The sequence below is a fragment of the Paramisgurnus dabryanus genome, chromosome 22 (assembly GCF_030506205.2).
Source record: "Paramisgurnus dabryanus chromosome 22, PD_genome_1.1, whole genome shotgun sequence".
In the NCBI taxonomy this organism is placed as follows: Eukaryota; Metazoa; Chordata; class Actinopteri; order Cypriniformes; family Cobitidae; genus Paramisgurnus; species Paramisgurnus dabryanus.
Window position 1 is genome coordinate 28,837,006 of NC_133358.1, and position 27,778 is coordinate 28,864,783.

The window sequence follows — 27,778 nt, forward strand, 5'->3', positions numbered from 1 at the left end:
TCCAAGGCATCCGGTGTATTAAATGCGGCGATAGGAAATTACTGTAGATCTTTAAAACACAACACACTGTGTTGTTGTTATGGGTATATAAGGCTGCAGAGATAATCGCTTGGAAACATCAAATATTTTAACGCACAGACATAACTTCCTGATCTGTGGGTCGTGCAAAGGGTTTTAAGTCACGTTTTTTTTGCAATATCACATGACAGAAACAGAAGACTGGCACTAAAGCGAAGCAGAAATGTATGTTTTGGCCACCAGGCAAGCAATGCAAAAGCAACGTTGCCAATGAATGCATCACATGATGTGATAAATCCCTCATAGGAGCCAACTGCTTTATGAGTTATCTGCACCGTGAGATGCACGAGAAAACATACACATTTCGAGATGTTCTTCATCAAGGCCGCACGCATACATCTTCATGATACATAATGTGCATCTCACTTTATTAGCGGAGGATTTGGGAGTCACCTTTATTAAGTGCATAATATCTGCACCTTTAGATGCAAATACTTAGCACTTGTCTTAATGTCTACATACATGAAATACATTTTCATCCATCTGCAAGAGACTTTCAGGTATGTATGTACATAGTTGCCATGATGTTTAAGCGAAATTGAGTGCAGATGAAAAAGTATGGTGCCCGCATATTTGAAATATAATTATTTTTGTGAAAAGACATCCGCTGGCGTGGTCACTGTTCATTAAAGTGCATCTAATAAATGGCATCAGTGATTTTGATAATCGTGGCAAGCCCAAAAAAGCAGATTAATAAAATCACAAATCACCAACAGGATGATGTGCATTTGAAGACATTCGTCTGCATTGATCACTCAAGACCATAATACAAGTTTGCATAAAGTCCCCTGCTTCTTTTGAAGGACTGAGCAAAAGAAGAAAAAGATGGGGTTATTTTGGCGATGGAGATTAAGGCAGAGGGGGGCTTTTTGTCATTTGTGCGAGACAAGCCATTCATCCATCCCCCGTTCAGAGCCCAAAAAAAAAGGCTGGTCCCAGAAATTAGCAGTTTCAGCTCAGCGGCAGAGGCGTCGGGCTGTGAAGGAACAGAGAAATTGACTAATTAGCAATGCGCACTAAAACTTGACGCTTCTCTCCATAACGCAGAGAGAAAGAGAGCAAAGACTCGCCTTTTCTCCCCTCTTCCTTTTTCCATAGATGTTTGAAATCGCAGTCATTTACGCTCGACAGTTTTTACAATAGCCTTGAGCCATAATTTTGCGAGTCTCTCCAGCATCCATACCCCTGCGCGGTCTCTCTCCACCGGCCATGCGCGTCCGTTTCTCTCCCCGACCGTGGATTTCCTATTACTCTCGTTACGACTCACTGAGCCCCAGGCCCAAGGATAATGATGTGTTGTTTCTTGGTAGCATAATTTGTCACACGTATATTTCTTCTTCTTCTTCTTCTCTTGCAGAAAGCACACGGCTCCTCTCGCACTCACACACAGTTCTTTCGGGTAATTTTGGGCAAACGCAAATGATCAGAGGAACAAATACTAAGCTTCGGATGAGTGGATATCAATTATCTTTATTCTGATCCGTCCATCACAGACTTTCGAAAAGAAGACAGAACGGACAAAGAAAGTGCAGCGAAGGACTTGAAGCTTCACTTTTAACTCGGGTAAGTTTTTGTGGATGCCTGCTATAACACATTTGGCACGGTTGCGCACGGTGCGCCAATGTATGTGGCACCGGCCGAAAGTTGCATGCCGTTTCTCCTCGCGTTTGCGCACAAATAGCGCGATATAACGCGCGTCTCGTTGGATAGCGGCAGCGCGTTTCTTCGACAAAACCGATGCGCAATCGCACATCTACAGTGATGATGATGTTGGTTGCGGGAGACAAACTAATTGCTTTTGTATCGCATATCGGGAGAATATGTGTACATGCATTTATCTGTGCTGCTAAAGGAAGGAGGGAGGGGGGTGCGTGTGTTTGTGCGCCCACATAACGGTTTAGCTCGTATACAGACAGGGCAAGTTTATAGCATATATATGACGAGGTTTGCTTTTTAAACTTAACTCTGCGGTAGCTGGGTTTCAATGCGCAGCGTCCGTTCGGTTTGAATGCACGCGTAAATGAAAGGCTCGGAGACGTATGCATATGCTTGCACCGCGCATGCAAACTTAATCCGCACGCGAATGGAGAGAAATGCAGTGTAGTGTACCAATGGCATTGTTTGCTCGCAGGAGGTGTGCGCAGCCCCGGAGTCATGTCCAGATCGGGTGACCGAACCTCCACGTTTGATCCGACCCACAGCGACACTCTGCTGCACGGTCTCAACCTGCTGTGGAGAAAGCAGCTCTTCTGCGATGTGACTCTCACCGCACAGGGACAGCAGTTCCACTGCCACAAAGCCGTGCTGGCGTCCTGCTCCCAGTATTTCAGGTCTCTGTTCTCCACGCACATGCTCAACAGAGAGGACGGGCTGGCGAGCAAGGACCAAGGCAGCAGTGGCACGCCGTCCTCCTCGCCGGACGACAAGCTCCTGCCCAGCCCGCGCTCTGCCATCAACAACCTGGTGCTGCAGGGCTGCTCGTCCATCGGTCTCCGGCTGGTGCTGGAGTACCTCTACACCGCCAACGTGACCCTGTCCCTGGACACGGTGGAGGAGGTGCTCTCCGTCAGCAAGATCCTCAACATCCCGCAGATCACCAAGCTCAGCGTGCAGTTCCTCAACGACCAGATCTCCGTGCAGAACTACAAGCAGATCTGCAAGATCGCAGCCCTCCACGGCTTGGACGAGACCAAGAAGCTCGCCAACAAGTACCTGGTGGAGGACGTGCTCCTCCTCAACTTCGAGGAGATGTGCGCCATGCTGGACGCCCTGCCTCCGCCCGTGGAGTCAGAGCTGGCTCTTTTTCAGATGTCCGTCTTGTGGTTGGAGCACGACAGGGAGACCAGGATGCACTACGCTCCTGACCTGATGAAGCGCCTGCGTTTCGCCCTCATTCCTGCCCCGGAGCTGGTGGAGAGGGTGCAGTCCGTGGACTTTATGAGGACTGACCCGGTGTGCCAGAAACTGCTGTTGGATGCCATGAACTACCACCTGATGCCCTTCAGACAGCACTGCAGACAAACTACAGCCAGCAGGTAAAGAACACATAAAACTAAGTCTTGTACGAAGTAGTCTTTGCATTTCAAACATATTTACATTATGTTTGCACACTTGAAAACTTTAGATCACTTTAGATTATAAAATAAAGATTTGGGAGAAAGATGATACTTATATAAAAAAAGAAAAGTTATAATGGTTTTGTTTTTCTCTTTTAGCTTGTGTTGACACAAGCATGTAAATATTGAATCTCACACCTGTATACAACACTTTGCACGTGATCATATTACTGACAGATGTCATTATATATACACTGTATATAGATTGCACTATTTGTAAACTGTCACATATGCAATATTTACCTGGGTACTGGATATTGAACACACCATTTTGCATTTGATCTGATCAAATGTAGTTTCCATGCTTTGCTTTATCTGAGATTCTTTCACTATTCCTCATAGTGCCGTTTCAAGGTTGATTAATTTCAGCATTGTTGCAGGCTTGCATACTGCAGTCTGCAGATGGGATAATTAGCAGGAATAGGTGAGCGTGGAATAAACCGGAATCAAGTATTTTTTTATTGTGAAATGGAAATGATGATCTTTAGGAAGTCATCTTGCGAAAGGTTTGAGGCACACTAATGAGTACATAAATACGTATTTGCTAACATGATTCGTGTAGCTGATACTGGTATTATTTGATCATCACTCGTCACATCAGCTGTCCAACATTAATATGATTTGATTCATGAATTTTAATGAACGCTGAATGAATCCAAATAGACAATTGCATATGGATGTACAGCTAATGCTGAAGATTGTGTAGTTTCATTGCTCTCGACTGGTGTTGTTGAAAGAGACCCATTTATTCCCCACACTTAATCCTATAGAGCCGAGGGGATCGTAAATATTGAACACTCGCACTCAATGAATGTTGTCAGGCTTTTAAAGCAGTTGTTTAATATGAGAATTAAATTGCTCAGGGTCTTTAAACTGAACTTACTTATATTAAACTCATTTGCTTGATTGAATCTTTTGCAGTGGCTAAAAATGAATGCAGGTGATTTCACTGTTGACAGTAGTCACATGTACGGTCTTGACCAATAGGATAAGATCAGTTTGGATCTTAACACGGTCTGAATCACAATCAAAGCGGCTGCTGATTTCGTCAATACTCCAGGCATAACAGTTTGTGTAAGAGCACATCACCAACGACATTAATGTTGCACTAACAAATGTGATCAAATGATGCAAGATATATTTTAGCATACGTTTACGGTAACTGTATGTGTCACAAACCTAATTTAAGTTTGTTGTAGCTCAATTGAGAGTGTTTTATTAGATTAATAAGAGATCACTTAGTCTTCTTAATTGTAACATTCTGCATTAGAGATACAGTAGGATCATCATCACAGTGGGAATAATTGCTTTAACAACAATCAAAATAAAGCAAATTTAAAGTAACTTCTCTTTATTCTGCTGGTGGCCAACATTATTCAGTTTAGTTTACTTTATTACTTTACCCTTAAGTCAATTTGATTGCAGCGAACAAGCAGAGCAGACACCAACCTATAGATGTGTTATGGTACCCAAGCTCTGACTCCAATTACTTAAAGGATTAGTCAATTTTCTTTAAAAAAAATCCAGATAATTTACTCACCACCATGTCATCCAAAATGTTGATGTCTTTCTTTGTTCAACCGAGAAGAAATTATGTTTTTTGAGGAAAACATTGCAGGATTTCTCTCATTTTAATGGACCTTAATGGACCCCAACACTTAACAGTTTTAATGCAGTTTCAAATTGCAGTTTCAAAGGACTCTAAATGATCTCAAACAATGCATAAGGGTCTTATCTAGCGAAACGATTGTCATTTTTGGCAATAAAAATTAAAATATGCATTTTTAAACCACAACTTCTCGTCAAGAGGTCACGGATGACGTATGCGAAACTACGCCCCAGTGTTTACAAGTGTGGAGAAAGAGGACCGTTCTGACGTTGTTGTTGTATGTGGAATGATACTAATTTATGTCTTTGTGTCAGTTTATTGTTTAAAATGTTCTGCAAATGTGCGTTTCATGTAACACGTGACCTTTCTACGTCATTACGCAATTACGTGAGGTCGCGCTGGCACGTCACACAGCCGGAGGAAGAAGAGAAGTTGTGGTTTAAAAGTGCATATCTTTTATTTTTCTTGCCAAAAATGACAATTGTTTCGCTAGATAAGACCCTTATGCCTTGTTTGAGATTGTTTAGAGTCCTTTGAAACTGAAATTTTAAACTGCATTAAAACTGTTAAGTGTTGGGGTCCATTAAAGTCCATTAAAATGAGAAAAATCCTGGAATGTTTCCCTCAAAAAACATAATTTCTTCTCGACTGAACAAAGAAAGACATCAACATTTTGGATGACATGGTGTTAAGTAAATTATCTGGATTTTTTTAAGAAAATGGACTTGAATAAATGTCTTATTCAATTGAGTAATGGCTGCTGTAACAATGCAATTTTTATACTGCTTTCTTCTGGATTGTGGATCTATAAACCTCTGTTTAGATAAAATATGCTAAAATTCACTATACAAAGGGTGGGAGTTATTACTTGAACTTACTTGGGAATTAATTGAACGTACTACTAAAAATTGAACCATACACCGGCTGTAACTCTCTAGTATACAGAGCTGCCGGATTAAGCTAAAAATCTGATTCGTAAAAATCTTGTTCTTAAAGAGATAGTTCACCGAAAAATTAAAATTCTGTTATCATTTACTTCAAACTTGTTTAAATTCTTTGTATTGGAAAATATTCAGAAGAATGATCTGGGGCACCATTGACTTCTACAGTAGGAAAAATAATACTATGGAAGTGAATGGTGCCCCAGATCTGTTTGATTTTTTATACAGGTACTTTGATATACTTTATACAGGTTTGGAACAAGTAAATGATGAAAAATGTTAATTTTTTTGTGAGCTATCTCTTTAACATAGATTTGCCAAGAAATTTGGGAGAAAGATAGAATTGATTAAAAAATAAAATCGACAAAATACTGTCCCATATAGCACACAGCGTCACAATTTGCTTTTTAAATTCAGTGATTGTCCCCAGATTCACCTAAAATATACACCTGTTATGTTTGCGTGGGTCTCGCTTTCTCTCTCTGCGTTTAACAGGTTTTACCATATCATTCGATATGTACCCACCACTATGCACTAACAGCATCTCATAAGATGACTGGCTAACGAAGGTTTTTTTGTGTAACGCAGGATTCGCTCAAACAAACGGATGCTCCTGTTGGTCGGGGGCCTGCCACCAGGCCCCGACCGCCTCCCCAGTAATCTGGTTCAATACTACGACGACGAAAAGAAGACATGGAAGATCCTTACAAGTGAGTGCTTTGCTCTTTTCCCTTCTCTTCCGCAGAACGAACCCTCCCTGTGCCGGCTTGTGCCGAGACGCAGAGAGGTAATGATGTATCACTATCACTTTTAATGTAACTTTTTAATCAGAGCGTGACTGCCTTCACACCATTGTGGAGCTGTAACGCCTGGATTCGCTTCTGTTTCTCCCCCTGTCTTTTTGCACGAGCGTGCCGGCAAGATTAATTTTAATCTAATGATCTTGTGAAGATTCATCATCAGACGATGACACGTATTCTTATTGAACTGCTTTATTAGGGCAAAACGTTGTAGGGTTGCATTTGTCTTTACGAACAGCGGGGAAGGAACCTGCAGGGGTTGTGTTTTCGAATTCGAATCAGAAATTTTTTAATTGTTTTATGGTGTTCAAATGAAATGAGTGACATCATAATCTGAAAACTCACAATGTAACAGTGTGTCTCAATATTTGTCGAAAGTTTGCATCTTGGCATAATGCTTGTTAAAGTAATCTCAGTAAGGCATTAAACACAAACCGTTCATGAAATTAACCGAATAAACCTATTTAAGTTTTGTGAACAGTACTTATCGTATGATGGTTCATGCTCTTACTTGTACATATGCATCTGTATATAGTAGGGGTGTAACGGTACGTGTATTCGAACCGGACCGTTTCGGTTCAGGGCTTTCGGCACGGTGCACACGTGCACCGAAAGGCCAAATGCATTTTGTGTGCGCCTGTGCGGAACATAATACGTGCGTTTCCGCACGAACATATTAAGTGGCGGAAGTCTCCGCGTTCAGCGCAAGTCTTCTGTCAAACATATAACATAATTCGGCCCACAGAAAGATTTTTATTTACTTAGTTGTATATCTGTTTGATTATTGATGTAAACGTTTACGTGTCATATCTAAAAGCGCATGTTAAACGCGTGTCAACGCGCTGCTTTGTTCTTTCAAAAGTGCGTGAGAGGATGCACGTCTTTCGTTGCTACGCATTCATGAGACGCGCTTTCTGTGACAGCAAGAATAAGGAATGCATGATCAGATTTTTCATCTGCACATCACGTCAATCATATCATTGTCACAATGCGATCAGCTGGTCGGGACAGAGAAGAGCTGTAACCTGGGCTTACTCAGCTACGGAGGGCTTCATTAGTAAAGTCACAGGCAGCTTACATTGACGACACAAGCAAAGATTAGGATAAACGTGCAAAAGATCAAAGATGGCTATGTATGCAGCTCACTAATCTCAAAATGAGTGTATAATAAGTATATCATCATGTTGCTTGCTATGCAGTTACACATAGAGCAGTAATATTATTTTTTATACAGAGATGGTACATAGCCAATTCAATACTGTGAGTTAAACAATCCAAAATAAATCAAAACAGAAAATTTTTGGTGACAAAAATGTAGGCTAATAGTTCATTAATGTATTCAGGAATTGAATTTGTTAGTTCAAGGTTTTAGTAGAAAAAGTTTAAGAGAAGGTTAAGAAAAGAGTTACCTTCTGTTATAAAATAATGTAAAAAAGAACTTTGCAGTAGTATTTTATTTATTATTTTTTCATTTTATATATATTTTATGTGTTATATTTTAATAAAAACTGTTTAAAAAAAGTGTAATCAAATTGTAAAAAAAAGTTTATAGTAATAAACAACCTGCAGTTTAATGTTTGCATTTTTCCCTTACTGTACCGAAAATGAACCGAACCGTGGCTTCAAAACCGGGGTTCGCACCGAACCGTGATTTTTGCGTACCGTTACACCCCTAGTATATAGGTCGTCTTATTGTGACTGATGGGATACTTCATATTTGATGTGTGTTATTATTGTGGATGAATCAAGCGAATTTACGACAACTATGTTGTTTGGCAATACATAAATAAATAAAATGTAACTCTTAAAGATAAAGTAAGATTGTAGATCGTTCATTATAATTTAGATAGTTGGGATTTGGAAGAATTTGATGAAAATGTTTAAGATCCTACAGTTGGTCAGAAATATGGAAGGAAGGACATGAGCCAGATCTCTTTTAGCTCTTCATTAATAATATCCATATCCAATATTGTTGAGGAGAAACAAATCTCATGACTACTTATCCGAGGGGCGCAAATTCAAAATATGTGTTCGCAGTGTCATGTGTGTTGCTCATGTTTTCAAAATATGTGTTTGTTGTGTAAACCATGTGCATCGTGTGTTTTGTCAAAATAAGTGCCTGCTGCACACGCGTCAAAACGGTTTATGATAAAAGAGACGCTCGCGTTCACAAAATACACGGAAGACACTCCCTTAACAGTAAACTCTGATTGATCAATGAGATTATGCGAGTATCTGGCAAACGCTAGCGTTTCTTTTATAATAAACCCTTTAGATGCGTCTGCAGCGGGCACTTATTTTGACAAAACACGTGATGCACATAGGATAACTCGAAGAGCAGAACACATATTTAGAAATTTCGAACCACACACATGACGGACTACATACATGTTGTGACGAACTTCGCATCGAGCGCCCTCGAAAAAAGAAGTCATCGAACCCCCCAAAAAACATTAAGTCATAAGGGTCACTTTTTTGAAATTGAGATTTATACATCATCTGAAATCTGGAATCCGAGGGTGCAAAAAATAAAAATATTTAGAAAATCGCCTTTAAATTTTATTTATTTTAAATTTTATTTTTTATTTACCTGTGTATATACATTGTTATATTTATAATTTATATTGTATATAATTATAAATACTTAAAATATAAATAGCTTTTTCTTAAAATTATACATGCATGTGTGTGTATTTATATATACATAGTTATTATACACAATACACACACATATATGACGTAAACATAAACTTTTATTCTACAAACCAGGAATGCTAAACAATTAATCGCGATTAATCGTTAGCAGAATAAAAGTTTTTGTTTACATCACATATATGTGTAAACTGTGTATAATAAATATGTATATATATATATATAAATATGAACACATTCATGTATAATTTTAAGAAGAAAAAATGTATATTACGTATTTATATTTATATATAATATAAATTATGCATAAATATACAAATGTATATACACATGTAAACATTTCTAAAACATATATATGCATGTGTGTACATTTATTTATACAAAGTTATTATACACAGTTCACACACATATATGATCTAAACAAAAACTTTTATTCTGCTAACGATTAATCGTGATTAATCGTTAAGCATCCCTACTACAAACAATTAGTCACGATTAATCGTTTTGCAGCCCTACAAACAATGGCTACTGATACAAATATGACTGGTTTTGTGGTCTAGGGCAGTGGTTCTCAACGTTATTCCTGGAGGCCCACTGCTCTGCACATTTTGTATGTCTCCCTTATTTAACACACCTGATTCAAATCATCAGCTCATTAGCAGAGATCTCCGTGAACTGAACTGAGGCCGGCAGATAAAAGAGACATACAAAATGTGCAGAGCTGTGGTCCTCCAGGAACGGAGTTGAGAAACACTGGTCTAGGGTCACATATAAAAAATATTTCCTATTGGGATAGATTCCCTAAGTATAATTCATACTGGACATGCAAAAAAGTTCTGATACCAGACATTGGTAACTTGACAAATCTGAGCAAAGTTTAAAGTATTGGTAAGATCTGAAACTGAAGGTGTCCAGTTCAACAGGAAAAATCAACCTATTAGAGACACATTAGAGAAAATCTTAGTGGTCTTATTGGAGAAATTCTTATTGGTTTATTTAATTGTTTCTGGTTTGGCTGGTATGCATATTCTCCCTAAAATAAATTGTTAGTTTGTAAAACAAATAAGTAAAAAAGCAAATTTCACATGTGATTATTTCGACTGGCTGTTTGCAGTATATGTTCCCCCAGCTATTACTGGGGCAGTACTAGGGATGCTAAACAATTAATCGCGATTAATCGTTAGCAGAATAAAAGTTTTTGTTTACATCACATATGTGTGTAAACTGTATATAATAAATATGTATCTATATAAATATGAACACATTCATGTATAATTTTAAGAAAAAAAAATGTATATATTAAGTATTTATATTTATATATAATATAAATTATACATAAATATACAAATGTATATACACATGTAAACATTTCTAAAACATATACATGCATGTGTGTACATTTATTTATACAAAGTTATTATACGCAGTTCACACACATATATGATGTAAACAAAAACTTTTATTCTGCTAACGATTAATCACGATTAATCGTTAAGCATCCCTATTTGAGATAGTAATATTATCTCTTTATGTGCAAGTTTTTAAAGGGTACAGCCCCAGTGACAGCTGGGGTACATATCTGAACCATTTTTTCTCAGAGTGTAGGCTAAAACAGTATCCTAAAGTATTAATAAACTTGTACAGGTAGTTCAGGATCAATTATTTCTTGACTATGATTCTGTGTCATGTATGACAAGCACCAGGCGCTTGCAAAACATAGCCAGTGCGAAATTTATGAAAATACAGTTTTAAGCCTATTTAGCTCAGGTAGAAGCTAAGCCACAGCGATATAATCAAAACAATTGCGTAGTTTCTGTTGCTTTTCCAGACAAAACTGAAGACATTAACCAGCATGCAGTCTTTTTGTTTTATGGCTTAAAAAATGAGTTCAGCCATCCGATGACTGAATCCCTGAGGAACAAGACCTACAGAGAAACCTCACACTCCAAATACCTGCATGCATGACTTTGGCAGCACGCATAACATTCATTAATGAATTACATCTGGATCTATATAACTTACACTCATAAGGTCATAGTGTAATGTCCTTTATTTCTGCCTCAGACGTCGAGTATCAAATGGCCCATGGCCAGGCGAAGAGACCAAACTGCGAAATCATCCTCTCAACACACCAGCACCCCCTTGATGTCGTTTGGGGTGTGCAGGTTATTAACATTCAATCATAACTTTGCAATGAGCCGAGACCCAAAAGGGGGGGAACGGCGACTGATTAAAACCTTCATCAGCACTATTTAGGACGGTTCTCATGACTGCGTCTCTTTGCTTCTCTGCTTTTCTGCAACATGCAGTGACTGCCACCCAGTGGACCCAACGTGCAATGGGCTTTAGAAATAAAATAAAGCAGAGGTTTAAATAGTTAGAGTTAACTATATACTGAGTAAATAATATTGTAGGTGTTTGGTTACAGTCAGTTGTTTTATATACAATGAATATATTAACCAGGTCACTTTTTTATACCATAATCAAAAAGAAATATTTCATTTATTGTGAAATTTCTCATGACATTTGTGACCCCTGGACAGGGTATATTTGTAACAATAGCCAACAATACATTGCATGGGTCAAAATTATTGATTTTTTATGTCAAAAATCTTTAGGATATCGAGTAAAGATCATGTTCCACGAAGATATTTCATAAATTTCCTACCATAAATATATAAAAATGTTTTATTGTAAAAATGTTTATTAAATGTTTATTAATGACTTTAAAAGGGGATTTTCTTACCATTTTGATTTTTTTACACCCTCAGATTCCAAATTTTTAAATAGTTGTGTCTTACCCTAACAAACCATAAATCAATGAAAAGCTTGTTTATCTAACTTTCGGATGATGTTTAAATCTTTTTAATTGAAAAAAGTTACTCTTATGACAATTTACTGCATTCCAGAATAAAGTCTCTAACACAATAGCTTATACGTACTACAATGATGTTTAAATAACCTTTTAATAGTCAAAATAAAAAAAAATTGGTGTTTAATTTTTTGATTATGTCAGTTGTCAATTTGTGAATGTCACAATGAATGAATAAATCAATAAAAGAAAGAAAGAGAGAGAAGGAGAGAGAGAGAAAATGAATGAATAAGGGAAGAAAGAAAGAATGAAGGAAAGAAGAAAAAATGAAGGAAGAAAGAAAGAAAGAAAGGAAGAAAAAATTAAGGAAGCAAGGAAGGCAAAAAGAAAGAGGGAATGTGAAAGGGAAACCGGGAAGTCAGAAAGAATGAATTAAGGAAGTAAGAAAGTAAAAAGAAAGAAGAAGATGGGTGAAAAAAAGAGGGAAGAAGGAAGGTAGAAATCATGAAGGAAGGAAGTTAGAAAGCAAAAAGAAAGAAGAAAGGAAGGAAGAAAAAATAAAGGAAGGAATGAAGAAAGGAAAAGCAAAAAGGAAAGAATGAAATGAAGAAGATGAATGAAAGAAAAAATGAAAGATTGAAAGAAGGAAAAAAATGAAGGAAGTAAGAAAGCAAAAAGAAAGAATGAAAGATTGATTGAACAAATAAATAAATAAAGAAAGAAAGAAAGAAAGAAAGAAAGAAGTAAGGAAGAAAGAAAAAATAAAGGAAGGAAGCAATGAAGAAAAAAGAAAATGGAAGGGGGAAAAAGAGGGAATGCAGAAAGAATGAATGAAGGAAGGAATGAAAAAAGAAAGTTATAAAGAAGATGGATGGAAGAAAAAAAAAAGGGGAAGGAGAGAAGGAAGGTAGAAAAGATGAAGGAAAGTAAGTAAGAAAGCAAAAAGAAAAAAGGAAAGATGGCTGAAAAGGATGAAAGATTGATGGAATGAAGAAAGAAATAAAGTAGGAAAAAGAAAGAAAGAAGTTGGAAGGTTAGAAAAAAGAGGGAATGCAAAAAGAATGAATAAAGGAAGGAAAAGGAAGAAAGAAGATGGATGGAAGAAAAAAAAGGGGAAGGAAGGTAGAAAAGATGAAGGAAGGAAGTAAGAAAGCAAAAAGAAAGAAAGAAAGATGGCTGAAAAGGATGAAAGATTGATGGAATGAAGAAAGAAATAAAGGAGGAAGAAAGAAAGAAAGAAGATGGAAGGTTAGAAAAAAGAGGGAATGCAAAAAGAATGAATAAAGAAAGGAAAAAGGAAGAAAGAAGATGGATGGAAGAAAAAAGAGGGAAGGAAGGTAGAAAAGATGAAGGAAGGAAGTAAGAAAGCAAAAAGAAAGAAGGAAAGATGGCTGAAAAGGATGAAAGATTGATAAAATGAAGAAAGAAAGAAGGAAGGATGGAAGGAAGGAAGAAAGAAAGAAAGAAACAAGATGGAAGGTAAGAAAAAATAGGGAATGCAGAAAGAATGAATAAAGGAAGGAAGGTAAAGATGAAGTAAGAAAGCAAAAATAAAGAAGGAAAGATGGATGGAATGAAAAAATACATAAAGAAGGAAGGAAGGAAGGAAAAATAAAGGAATGAAGCAAGGACGAAAGAAAGAAGATGGAAGGAGAAGAAAAAAAGAGGGAATGCAGAAAGAAGGAAGGAAGGAAAGAAAGAAAAAAAAAGAAAGGAGATGGATGGAATACAAAAGAGGAAAGGAAGGTAAGAAAGATGAAAGAAGGAAGTAAGAAAGCAAAAAGAAAGTAAGATTGATGGAATGAAGAAATAAAATAGAAAGAAGGAAGGAAGGAAGGAAGGAAAGAAGGAAGGAAAAATAAAGGAATGAAGCAAGGACGAATGAAAGAAGATGGAAGGAGAAAAAATAGGGAATGCAGAAAGAAGGAAGGAAGGAAGGAAAGAAAGAAAGAAAGAAAGAAAGAAGATGGAAGGTAAGAAAAAATAGGGAATGCAGAAAGAATGAATAAAGGAAGGAAGGTAGAAAAGATGAAGTAAGAAAGCAATAAGAAAGAAGGAAAGATGGATGGAATGAAAAAATACATAAAGAAGGAAGGAAGGAAGGAAAAATAAAGGAATGGAGCAAGGACGAAAGAAAGAAGATGGAAGGAGAAGAAAAAAGAGGGAATGCAGAAAGAAAGCAAAAAGAAAGGAGATGGATGGAATAAAAAAGAGGAAAGGAAGGTAAAAAAGATGAAGGAAGGAAGTAAGAAAGCAAAAAGAAAGTAGGAAATATGGATGGAATGAAGAAATAAAAAAGAAAGAAGGAAGGAAGGAAGTAAAGAAGGAAGGAAGGAAAAATAAAGGAATGAAGCAAGGACGAATGAAAGAAGATGGAAGGAGAAAAAAGAGGGAATGCAGAAAGAAGGAAGGAAGGAAGGAAGGAAAGAAAGAAAAAAGAAAGGAGATGGATGGAATAAAAAAGAGGAAAGGAAGGTAAAAAAAGATGAAGGAAGGAAGTAAGAAAGCAAAAAGAAAGTAGGAAAGATGGATGGAATGAAGAAATGAAAAAGAAAGAAGGAAGTTAGGAAGGAAAGAAGGAAGGAAGGAAAAATAAAGGAATGAAGCAAGGAATAAAGAAGGAAGATGTAAGGAAAAGAAAAAAAGGGAATGAAGAAAGAAAGAATGAAGGAAGGAAGGAAAGAAAGAAAGAAGATGGATGGAAGAAAAAAGAGGGAAGAAAGGTAGAAAAGATGAAGTTAGGAAGAAAGCAAAATGAAAAAAGGAAAGATAGATGGAAAGGATGAAAGATTGATCGAATAAAGAAATTAAGAAAGAAAGAAAGAAGGAAGGAAGGTAGCAAGGACAAAAAAGAAAGTAAGAAAGAAAGAAAGAAAGAAAGAAAGAAAGGGAAAAACAAAGCATATTTTTCAAGCTCATCAGTATGCTTCTTTAACATAAACAGTGTAAAATTTCTCCTGACTTTCTTTAGGGGGTTGAATTATTTGTAATATATTGTCAACATCAAAACTTTGTTTATCCCGGAGATGACTTTCAGTTTTATTATATTGAATAACAAAGAAATCTGCTGTGGCGTGTGATACAGGACTTTATAATGCTGAATGTCTGGAGACCTCTGCATTTAGGCTAAAAGTCAATATCATTTGTCTCTATAGAGTCGGCAGGTTTCAGGTTCAGTCAGTTTAGCGATATGTTTTCTTGATTCATCTAGATGTTCAATTGTGTAGATCAGACCGTAAGATCAATAAGAAGGGCCGGACTGTGACCTCTTGATCATTTGAATCATCTTATCGAGTCACGCTGCGTCTGTCTGCAGCTGTAAATGTCAACAGACCCTGCACGGCATCAATTCAGTGTCAGATGGATCACAGTTTCGTGTCAGGAGGTATCACCTGCCCCCGTGAGAAAGAGCCGTGCAGTCCGGCTTCATTCAGTGCGACTTACACTGCGGTAGAAGAGGCCAATTGGAAAAAAGCAAGATTCAAGGCTGTCTAATTTTACAGCAACTGTGATCCATCAGGCAGCGGTGATGTGACAGTGGAAATGAATGATGGAGGCAGACAGGTGGCTCTTAGCGTACGACTGATTTACGCTGCACGGGCACGGGACGGAGATTTATGGAGTGAACATGATCGTGTTCATTATGACTGTCACCCTACGACCATTTCTCTCTATTTCAACTGGGGGTCACTTTTGCAGTAGGTGACGAATAAGAGGAGACAGAGATGGGAAAGAATACAGATTGAACATCAGGCTTCTGTCACACATCTGCACCCGAGACTCTGTATATACTGTATGGGGCATTGCGTTAGCACTTAGCAGCACAAACGTCATGGGTTCGCTTTCAGGGAAGATGCATATTGATAAAAAATGTATGGACTGAATGCACTTTTTCATAAATTTAATAAAATGTCAAATGTGACTGCATTATTTCCCCAATAACCTAACAAATCAAATGTGTCCCTGCACGATTGTATAAAACATGGACGTAGTGTCCGTGTTGTCACCTGTACAGTATGTATCTGAAGAGCATTTTTGGCTGCACAGTAACACGCGTCACTCCAGAATAACCAAAAATGGGCAAAGAGGCGGAACGTGGGTGGAGCTGAGGTGCCTGTTTGCTGAAACCACAACCGCTTAGCTCGACGGAAGTGACAGCGGCGGCAATCCATAATTGTGGATCTTTAATTGTGCAGTACTTTAAGGCTTAACTCTTTCCCTGCCATTGCAAGTTATCTCGTCAATTAAGAGAAAATGCTTCCCTGCCAATGACGGGTTTTTACAGCAAGCCATATTGTTGCTATTATCCACAAGGTGGCGCTCTTACACAACTTATAAAACACAGAAGCATCCACTAAGGCCAAAAACAGTTAAAACTGTGTATGATAATCATTCTAAATCTGATCTCTAATAAAAATCTTTTATAAAAATGCATTTTTTTTAGCTTTGTGCTCAATTTTTTTATTTTTGAAGAAACCTACCCATATATGAGAGGTGATATAAAGAAAAAAAGATAGGATGAAACACTTTTTTTCTTTTGAAAGCAGAGGGTCTGGTTCTTAATATGACATATTGCATGTTTATATATTTAACTCATTCCCCGCCAGCATTTGTTTTGAAAAGTTGCTTGCCAGCATTTTTTGTGATTTTCACAAAGTTTCACAAAATGCCCTCCAGGAATTTTTTTTCTACAAATATATAAACATACAAATATATCAAATGAAAGAACAGACCTTCTGCTTTCAAACAAACAACAAACAAACCAGGAAAAAAATTCCTTCCTATCTATATTTTTATCTGCTTATAAACTCCTAAATATGGGTATTATTCTTAAAAAAAGCTCAAATAATAGCATTTTTGTGGAAGATTTATGTTAGAGATCAAATTTAGAACGATTATAAAAAACCTACACAGAGTTAGTAAATAATTTTTTTGCTTCAGTTTTTTATAAATTGGGTAAGTGCACCATCTAGTGGATAATCATGGTATTACAAATTAACATTAAAAACTCATCAGGAACACCTTTTTTTATGTTTTCTTATAATTGACAAGATAAGAGTTAAAGAAGAGTTAAAGAAGAACATTTTCTGGAAGGCATTAAACTTTTGTGAAAATCATAAAAAATGATGGCGCTGGCTGGTAACTTTTAAAAAAATGCTGGCGGGGAAAGAGTTAACATAATGTAAACTGATGAGTTACAAAAATTCACCCCATTTTTTATATAGACCATAAACACTTTTTGTACCAGGATGTAAACATTTTTTTTCTGCTATAATATAGTTCCAATCCTTGATTCTGATTGGTCAACAGGTGTGCTTTATTCACGATAAAACACGGCTATGACCGCTTCACCCAATGGTTCTGTTTATCACTGCGCCCTTAGCAACACCCTTAGCAACCACAGTATCGGTTTGTTGTTTTTATTTGAGCTTTCATGCATATTACACATTGGAACACATTTTTGTTCATGGTCAGGGACTATTTTTTCTAGCGGAAGGAATGCTTTTTATTGATTTAACTTCATGAAAGTTGCACTAATTTTTTTTACTTTAATATTGTGTGGTAACTAGGGATGCACCGATACCGATACTGGTATTGGGTATCGGCCTCGATACCACATTTTCTAAAGTACTCGTTAAAAGTCCCCCGATACCAGGGATCGATACCACGGTCTGAGAAATGTCTATGTTTGAGCGGCATGTAAGGGGTTAATGCCTCGTGTTGTCCAAAGAGGCAGAGTACTCGGTATCAGGCAAATACTGAAATGCAAGTACTCGGACTCGTATTCCAAAAAAGTGGTATCGGTGCATCCCTAGTGGTAACCGTTTTAAAAAAGCAGTAAGGTACTCGAGGCAAGTGCTGTATCATGAATAAGTAAGAGCTGAAGGGGTTGCAACTTCAGCCGTTACTTATTCACGATACAGCACAGCCTCTCGTACCTTACCTTGCTTACAAATATAACATGGGGGGGTTATGGTATTGACTCCCTTTTGGAGCCAGCCTCTAGTGGCCAGTCGTTGAATTGCAGCTTACGGTACATTCACACGGGGCGTAAGCGTTAACGCTTGACGGAAGGCTTGTCTGAAGCGTGGACAACGGCCAATCATAGTGGCCGCAACACAAGCTCCGGTCTTCCATAAACGTAATTGGCTGGCTCTGCCCAAGTTATTTGCATAAGGCAATTTGATTGGCTGACGCACGCATCGCCGCTTGAAAAGTTGAGAAATGTTTAACTCCTGCCGCGACCAACGGCACTGACGCGGCGCCGACGGATCCACAATTCAGTTCTCCAACGCATAACGTCTCCCATTAACGGCGCATTCACACGGGGCGTAAGCGTTAACGCTTAACGGAAGGCTTGTCTGAAGCGTGGCCAACAGCCAATCACAGGGGCCGCAGCACATGCTCAGGTCTTCCATAAACGTAATTGGCTGGCTCTGACTAGGTTATTTGCTTAAGGCAATCTGATTGGCCGACGCTCGCATTGCCGATTGAAAAGTTGAGAAATGTTCAACTTCTGCCGCGAGCAATGGCACTGACGCGGTGCCGACGGATCCACAATTCAGTTCGCTTGACGTCACCCATTAAAAGTGAATGGGAAGCGTCAACGCTTACGCCCCGTGTGAATGCGCCGTAAAAGTGAATGGGAAGTGTTAACGCTTACGCCCCGTGTGAATGTACCGTTACAGACACAAAAAGGGATGTACCACCTGAATCTGATGGCTGCTGAAAAAGCAAATTACTGGTTCATTATGGCTCAGATTGAAAATTTCGTTCATGTTAATGTGAATGTTACCGGAGTATCAGACTGATTTGTTGTTTAATCTTTGTGTTGTAGTAATGCCATATAACAGTGCCCATCACTGTGTGGTTGAAGTGGAAAACTTTCTGCTGTTAATGGGTGGAGAGGACCAGTGGAACCCTAATGGTAAAATATTTTTATATCTATATCTATTTATTATCATGTGCAGAATTTAAAGATATGTTGCACAATAGCTTTAACTTTTTTTATATAGTCACCCAATGTATCCCATCAAGTAATTTTGCGTTTATAAGACGCCTAATCGCCGTCTAAACTCGCCGTCTACGCTAAAACAAGGCAAAATGTTGGTGAAAATGTAAAAGACGTCTTACTATGGCCCAAATGAAAATAAATTAATGAAACCAAACTTCTTGTAAATCATTGTTGGCTTTGCGCCTTACACGATGGGATATTATACATCTCACAAGTTATTTTGGTAACCCAATTCAAGTTTATTTTGGCTACAAGTGGGTTACTCATAGCCGGACTATATCAGGTCTATAGTTATCCTAGACGTAGAAATGCTTAATAATTTGATACTAATAGTTTTAATATTTGCAGGCAAGCACAGCACTAACTTCGTAAGTCGATACGACCCAAGATTCAATAGCTGGATTCAGCTGCCTCCCATGCAGGAAAGGTATGAAGCATTTTGTTTTCTGAAAATGACTTATGATTCCTAAAATAATGAGAGCTCTTCATAATACGAGCTGGAAATATGACTATAATTATTTCTTAAGCCTTCGTGATGAATTTCTTCTCTTGGCTGCTACGGGCATGTTTGCTGTAAACAGTCTCGGCGATGACGGATTTTAAGAGATCTTTCCATCATGTCTTTGTTTCAGGAGAGCGAGTTTCTTCGCTTGCTGCCTGGATAAGCACTTGTATGTTGTTGGGGGAAGGAACGAGACAGGTTATCTGTCTAGCGTTGAAGCCTATAACCTTGAGACAAACGAATGGAATTACGTTTCGTCTCTTCCCCAGCCGTTGGCTGCACACGCAGGGGCCGTGCACAATGGGAAAATATACATCTCAGGTTTGACAATAAACCTCATCCAAACAGTGTATTATTCAATGTGTCTGAAACTCTACTAACAGATGACATTCAAGTCATGAAGCCTAGAAGTAGAAGAATAAAGATGTGCTCTTATTAACAGCAGATCTTAGCAGAGCACATCTTAAAATATTGCAGATTTAAAGGGGACATTTCATAAGACTTTTTTAAGATGTCAAATAAATCTTTGGTGTCCCCAAAGTACGTATGTGAAGTTCTAGCTTAAAATATCATAAAAAATTATTTAATATAGCATGTTAAAATAGTCACTTTATTGGTGTGAGCAAAAATGTGCCGTTTTTAGATCGCTGCACTAAATGGCAGTGCCGTGGTTGGATAGTGCAGATTAAGGGGCGGAATTATCCCCTTCTGACATCACAAGGGGAGCCAAATTTCAATGACCCCTTTTTTTTCACATGCTTGCAGAGAATGGTTTTAGAAATTACTGGTTAGTTCTTACATTTTCTAGGTTGATGGAAGCACTGGGGACCCAATTATAGCACTTAAACATGAAAAAAGTCAGATTTTCATGATAATGCCCCTTTAATACAAGTTTAAATTAGACGGTAATTTAATCACAGCATGTATAAACATAATTATTACACAGTGCTCTGGAATGATTGCTTCTGATTGGTCAGTGATGACATTCCGAGGTTTGATATTCCCAGAAAACCTAAGATTGCGCCTGAAATTGTAACATACATGGCTTCATCTGGGTACTGTCGAGTCATCTTGACAGTTGCCATTTATGCATAATTAATTAGATATATGGGATTTTAATTACACGATTAAACCAAACTGTACGTTTGTCTCATTTAAATTTTTTTGTTTTGGATTAAAAACTTTTTTCCTTAAGGAAGTTATTCATTTGTAACAAATGAGCTAATAAAATCTATCAATATAATTAATATTTCAAGTCCACATATTTACTCGTATTTGTCGTGCCTACTTAAAATGATAAAAGTGTTATTTGTGAAGTTACAATGGAAGTGTAGATGGCAACATATCACATATTCCCCAATAGGGTTTCAGTGAATTTCGGTCCACATTTTTGTGTGTTTACATATTGAGGAATTATTAAATTATTATTCTGTATAGTAGTGTTGTAGAGCTAAACTTATAAAGTGCTGTAGCTGTTTTCCTGTCAGTTTGCTAACTTTGACCAGATGCCCTCCAAAGACATCAGCCAATCCGATGTTAGCATTCACAGACGTGCTATACTGTATATGTCAGCTTTTGAATCAGAAAGTTAATATTACTTTAAAGGGGACATGTCATGAAAATCTGACTTTTTCCATGTTTAAGTGCTATAATTGGGTCCCCGGAGCTTCTATCAACCTAGAAAATGTGAAAAAGATCAACCCAGTAACTTAGTTTTGGTAAACCATTCTCTGCAAGCATGTGAATAAATAGGTCATTGAAGTTTGGCTCCCCTTGTGATGTCAGAAGGGGATAATAGAGCCCCTTAATCTGCACTATCCAACCACGACACTGACATTTAGTGCAGAGATCAGCTCATTTGCATTTTAAAGGACACACTCAAAAACGGTGGTTTCTCCTTTTAACATGTTATAATAAATGATCTATATGGTATTATATCTATATTTAAGCTTATACTTCACATATGTACCAAAGATTTATTTTACATTTTAAAAAGTCTTGTGAAATGTCTCATTTAATTTCTTTGCAGTAAAAATCAAATGCCGTATTAAACCTGCCATAAAAACAATACAAACATTTAACAATTTTGCATGCTTGTCTGTGATTGGCTAGTGGACTTATCTTGTAATGGGCGGTGCTTGTAGTCTTGTAGAGTCCAGACAAACATGCAAAGAGCGTTTCTGATTGGCTCCTTTACCGTTTGGATTAAAAAACACAACAGTCTTCCTGCTGTTCACAAAGCCTAGAGCCATCACAGAGACAGGTGTGATATTAGGCGACATCTGTCCGACAGTAGCGTCATTTTATGCAAGCTATTAAAAATATACAGCTTAGAACAACTTCAACCTGGAATAATATTGCTTTAAAAGTTTTAGATTTAATTGACTTTAGCAATCAGCTATCTACATTAAAAAACTCTACCTTTCCTCATATTGAAATGTACATTGTAAATGTTTTGACTCAGGTGGAGTTCACAACGGAGAATACGTGTCTTGGCTTTACTGCTACGACCCCGTTATGGACGTCTGGGCTCGGAAACAAGACATGAACACTAAGCGAGCCATACACGCTCTCGCAGTTATGAACGATCGCCTGTATGCTATTGGCGGCAATCACTTAAAAGGTAATCATCAACCAGACAACACTAATCAATACTACAATTATTGGATATTTAATACATTAATTCACTTCAGAATTAAATCCCAAGATGGCTGATAAAATCGCAGTCCTCATTAAGAGAAAAACGCTATTTTCTAATGACATTGTGGCACGTATGTCTATTAATGCTGATGTTCTGTGTGCAGGTTTTTCTCATCTGGATGTAATGCTGGTTGAATGCTACGACCCCAAAGCAGACCAGTGGGATATTCTGCAAACGCCGATCCTGGAGGGACGAAGCGGCCCTGGATGTGCCGTTCTTGATGATAGTATTTACTTAGTTGGTGGCTACAGCTGGAGCATGGTAAACATCACTTACTCTTAAACACACCCATTTACCTTCGTTTTGTAAGGACTGAAACTAGTATTTTCTATCATCTAGTGGTCAGATTGCGAATTGCAACCAACAGCTCACCCCTCCATTTCAAAACACATATGATAGGCACCACAGGACAAACATGTCGTCTTCTGAGACAACGTAGGGACGAAACGCGTTCTGTAGAAAGTTTGTCCGTTTAGGGCTACTGTAGAAACTTCATGTAAGGAGACCCGCGGTGTATGTAGATAAAAACGGCTCATTCTTAGGTAATAAAAACAATAAAATTTATTTAGTAAGTTCTTTATACACCACTAATAATATAGTTATGTATATTATATTCCATTTCTGTTAGGAGATCCTTTTAAAAGTTACACAATGCACCTTTAAAGGCACATTGTGTAATTTTCGCCACTAGAGGTCACTAATCAACAACAACGGCGCAGCTTGATGACGCCGTGAAAGCGCGTGGAACGATGGGCGTTGTAGTCTTCACCTTTAATGTTAATAAAAATTGATCCGACACACAAATCATGTACATGGATGATATAATGAAATAAACCATTACATTATAATGTAAACCCACAGGGTGTCTTGATAGAAGCAACAGCAGATTGGCATGCTAAACGCTACAAGTACTACTTCCGCAAACAGCGCTGCACAGATCGATTGCCTTATGACATCAAAGTATCACAGAGCACTGCAACAGTACCATTTTCTAATCACTTTTGCGATATTTGATGTCCTACGCTGATTGGTCTGTGGAGTGCCACATGAAGTCAAACACATCTATGGTTTCCATGACAGCAAAAGCGGAAACCGAGAATAAGGTACACCAAAGCTTTTATACTGGCCGTCGGCGTATATTTTCAATTGTTTCCAATGGAAGCGCGGCACTTTTGAAAAAAGCCAGCAGCTTGTGGTTTTTTTTCACACTGAAAGCTGCCGCTCTGCGTTTTTTTCTGCGCTCAACGCAACAGTTGGAGGAGGGGCAGGATAAACATCACAACAACGAACCGGTGCATCGTTCAATGACTGATAAACAACAAAGAAAAAGTATCATTGCAAGCAAGCGCTCAGCTGAAAAAGGCTGGCAGTCGGCATCCTCCTAGCATATTCAGATGCATTTAAAAGCTTTGGTGTGCACACCCCCTGACACAGACATGAAATCTTTGACAAGCGACCCTAAGAACAAGGGCGTAAAACTGGTTAAAAACTGTAAATTCCCTGAATTCAAACATTAAAGACATTTGCGATAATGCAAGTACACATGTAAAAATAAAATATATAATGCTGTGCTAATGAATTAATATTCATTTGGATAATTTAAAGGATTAGTCCATTTTCCTAAAAAAAATCCAGATAATTTACTCACCACCATGTTATCAAAAAAAATGTTGATGTCTTTCCTTGTTCAGTAGAGAAAAAATTTTGTTTTTTTGAGGAAAATTCCAGGATTTTTCTCGTTTTAATGGACTTTAATGGACCCCAACACGTAACAGTTTTAATGCAGTTTAAAATTGCAGTTTCAAAGGACTCTAAGCGATCCCAAAGAGGTATAAGGGTCTTATCTAGCGAAACGATTGTCATTTTTGGCAAGAAAAATAAAAAATATGCACTTTTAAACCACAACTTCTCGTCTTCCTCCGGCTGTGTGAAGCGCCAACGCGACATCACGCAATACGTCATCACGTCAAGAGGTCACAGGGGACGTGTTCGAAACTACGCCCCAATGTTTACAAGTGTGGAGAAAGAGGACGGTTCCGATGTTGTTGTATGTCGAATGATACTAATTAATGTCTTTGTGTCAGTTTATTGATTAAAATGGTACGTAAAAGTGCGTTTCATATATGTAACACGTGACCTTTCGACGTCATTACGCAATTACGTGAGGTCACGCTGGCGCGTCACACAGCCGGAGGAAGAAGAGAAGTTGTGGTTTAAAAGTGCATATTTTAATTTTTCTTGCTGAACATGACAATCGTTTCGCTGGATAAGACCCTTATGCCTTGTTTGAGGTCTTTTAGAGTCCTTTGAAACTGCAATTTTAAACTGCATTAAAACTGTTAAGTGTTGGGGTCCATTAAAGTCCATTAAAATGAGAAAAATCCTGGAATGTTTTCCTCAAAAAACATAATTTCTTCTCAACTGAACAAAGAAAGACATCAACATTTTGGATGACATGGTGGTGAGTAAATGATAGAAAATGGACTAATCCTTTAACGCAAAACTCTTACATATTGTCCCTTAAAACAATAATCCCTTACAATTTAAATATGCCTATAGCGCCCCTTTGTGGGGAGAAAACTTCTTCTAGGAGAAAACAATATTGCATTACACTCTTACAAAAGTTTCTGAATGATTGAATAAATTACAGAAAAAAATTATCCCAAGCTGTCACTGGGGCAGTATCCTTTAAAAAGCCCCATATATTTACCATTTAGGTACATGTATGCATTTGGTACCAATATGTACTTCTGAGGTCTAACTCTTTAGGTGCAAAGGTGTACTTCTTGAAAAAGGACAGTGTCAGTGATAGCTAGGGTCCATTTTTTTATGCGTGTACGTTGACAGTAACTCATCATTGATGTTCTTTTGCAGGGAGCCTATAAGTCATCCACCATTTGTTACAGCCCGGAGAAAAGCACATGGACAGAAATGGAAGGGGATGTGGCAGAACCTTTAGCCGGACCGGCCTGTGCCACAGTCATACTGCCGGCCTGTTTGCCATTTAACAAATAACTGCACAGTGCAAGACAAGTGCAGTGAAGAAGAGGAAAACGCCGTTGGGATGGAAAGTCCATCGCTAAACAAAATAAACAAGAGGACTCTCTTAAATGAACGCCTGCAGCTTTTTAAAAGGAGCTGATGAGCTGTAGAGATTATTTTTTTACTGGTCGGACAAGAGCACTTTGTTTCTTTCATACCTAAAAAAAAAGTTGATAAAAAACTGATATAATCATCAACTTTACGTATTTGATGCTCATGTGTGTTGACATTCAACTGCTCATATTCAATCCGTTTTTTATCGTAAATATTTTCGCTGAACTCGACATGGCACGCATACTTTGACCAAATCAAAAGATCTTCCATATGTACGCCGATCGAAGACAATGAACTGCTGAAGTGGGTTGACAAAGGACGATTCATGTTTTTTTACAAGCAAAATCACGATTCTGTGTACACTGTAGACTAGCTGTTTAATATATATCACGTCATGTCTGCTTGTTAGATATTGTGGCCATACTTAATTCGCACATTGTTATTTGTACAGAAGAGAGGGGAATAAATGTCAATTAAAAAAATAACTTTCAGTTAAACACAGACACTTTTTATTTATCGGTTGAACAATCAGTCAACATTATTTACTTAGCCATGTGGTATATATGCATGGCGTGAAGTGGAAAGCTTATTGTGCTATACTGTGGGTACACGTTTGTTTGTTGAAATCTCATATCTCACAGTGCCTATTTTTAGCAAATGGCTGCTTTGTTTAGTAAACCTTTTTTGCATTTTGGCAGCCTTGTAAAAAATCAGACATTTTAAATAATCATTAATTATTATACTGATTGGTTTCTCCCAAGCGTGAAAAGAATCTGAATTTGTTGCACTGATATTTGTTGGCCCTTTTCGTAAGTAAAAGGGATTTTTTTTCTTGTACATAATCGCTTGCAGTGGGATATTTTTGTGCTCATGGGATTTATTCTCAAATCCTGTTATGTTCTTTACATTTTAGTCTATGAAAATAAAATTTCTGAATCAATAATACGTATTTATATTTTTGAACAACAGATGTCTGGGATTATTACAAGTTCACTATCATAACTATCTATCAAACAGGCCTGATAAAGTGTTACAGTCTGTGTTTCTTTATGTTAAAGGATTAGACAATTTTCTTTAAAAAAATCCATATAATTTACTCACCACCATGTCATCCAAAATGTTGATGTCTTTCTTTGTTCAGTCGAGAAGAAATTATGTTTTTTGAGGAAAACATTCCAGGATTTTTCTCATATTTTAATGGACTTTAAGGGACCCCAACATGTAACAGTTTTAATGCAGTTTAAAATTGCAGTTTCAACGGATTTTCAAAAGACTCTAAACGATCCCAAACGAGGCATAAGGGTCTTATCTAGCGAAACGATTGTCATTTTTGACAAGAGAAATAAAAAATATGCACTTTTAAACCACACTTTCTCGTCTATGTCCTGTGACGTGCCAGCGTGACCTCAAGAGGTCACAGATGACGTATGTGAAACTACGCCCCAGTGTTTGCAAGTGTGGAGAAAGAGGACCGTTCTGACGTTGTTTTATGTCGAATGATACTAATTAACGTCTTTGTGTCAGTTTATTGTTTAAAATGGTCCGCAAATGTGCATTTCATATGTAACACGTGACCTTTCCATGGCATTACGCAATTACGTGAGGTCGCTCTGGCGCGTCACAGGACCGGAGATAGACGAGAAGTTGTGGTTTAAAAGTGCAAATTTTTTATTTTTCTTGTCAAAAATGACAATCGTTTGGCTAGATAAGGCCCTTATGCCTCGTTTGAGATCGTTAAGAGTCCTTTGAAACTGCAATTTTAAACTGCATTAAAACTGTTATGTGTTGGTGTCCATTAAAGTCCATTAAAATTAGAAAAATCCTGGAATGTTTTCCTCAAAAAACATAATTTCTTCTCGACTGAACAAAGAAAGACATCAACATTTTGGATGACATGGTGGTGAGTAAATTATCTTTTTTTTTTTTTTTAAGAAAATGGACTAATCATTTAAAGGTTCAAGAAGGCTACATGTAAAGACTTCAAAGATTTAAGTTATTTGGCTCTTTCCTCAAGTATTATTAAAACTAAAGAGCAAGACTTTAAGTCATTCTCTGATTCCAGAAGAATGAATCAAATTTTTAATTGATTTAAAGTCAAAAAATAAATACATTGAGCACAATACACACCATCACATGTCACTTAAACCACACATATTGTGAATCGTCCTAATGTGGGACATTTTTTTAAAATTCAGACTTTTGTGACACATTGCAATGTTTAGTCAAAACATTAAATCCACACCTAATACCATTTAAAAACAAAAACAGGATTTTGATGACACCACAGCTTTGCTAACTCATAGTTTTACTGGCATTAAATCGGACACCTACAAACACTACAAGTGTCCCACATTAGGCACTGACCCCATTTTAGGGGTTAATTACTAATTTAATCGCTAAGTTTATTGCTAATGTGCACTGGGTCATTTGTCCACCTAGAAGATGATGATGTCATC

General features: G+C 37.5%; 1 protein-coding gene across 2 annotated transcripts; it reads left to right on the top strand.

Moving 5' to 3' along the window:
• Window positions 1-427: 427 nt before the first annotated feature.
• Window positions 428-26,259, top strand: klhl14 (kelch-like family member 14). Of its 2 annotated transcripts, XM_065258634.2 has the most exons (10): window positions 428-1,477; window positions 1,572-1,641; window positions 2,210-3,113; window positions 6,333-6,454; window positions 18,847-18,936; window positions 19,372-19,450; window positions 19,656-19,846; window positions 21,990-22,148; window positions 22,330-22,487; window positions 25,101-26,259. In XM_065258634.2, exons 3-10 carry the CDS (start codon window positions 2,233-2,235, stop codon window positions 25,239-25,241), a joined length of 1,821 nt encoding a protein of 606 aa, XP_065114706.1. In that variant the 5' UTR covers window positions 428-1,477; window positions 1,572-1,641; window positions 2,210-2,232; the 3' UTR covers window positions 25,242-26,259. The 2 variants fall into 2 exon arrangements, with proteins under 2 accessions (XP_065114706.1, XP_065114704.1); XM_065258632.2 differs by having other exon boundaries at window positions 428-1,641.
• Window positions 26,260-27,778: the final 1,519 nt, after the last annotated feature.

What these genes read in the sequence shown, in the direction of transcription:
- klhl14 (XM_065258632.2), top strand. Translation starts at nt 2,233, where the DNA reads ATGTCCAGATCGGGTGACCGAACCTCCACGTTTGATCCGACCCACAGC. An exon ending in GGACCAGTGGAACCCTAATG is followed by an intron (nt 18,937 to 19,371) that starts GTAAAATATTTT and finishes TAATATTTGCAG; the next exon opens with GCAAGCACAGCACTAACTTC. An exon ending in TGGGAAAATATACATCTCAG is followed by an intron (nt 19,847 to 21,989) that starts GTTTGACAATAA and finishes GTTTTGACTCAG; the next exon opens with GTGGAGTTCACAACGGAGAA.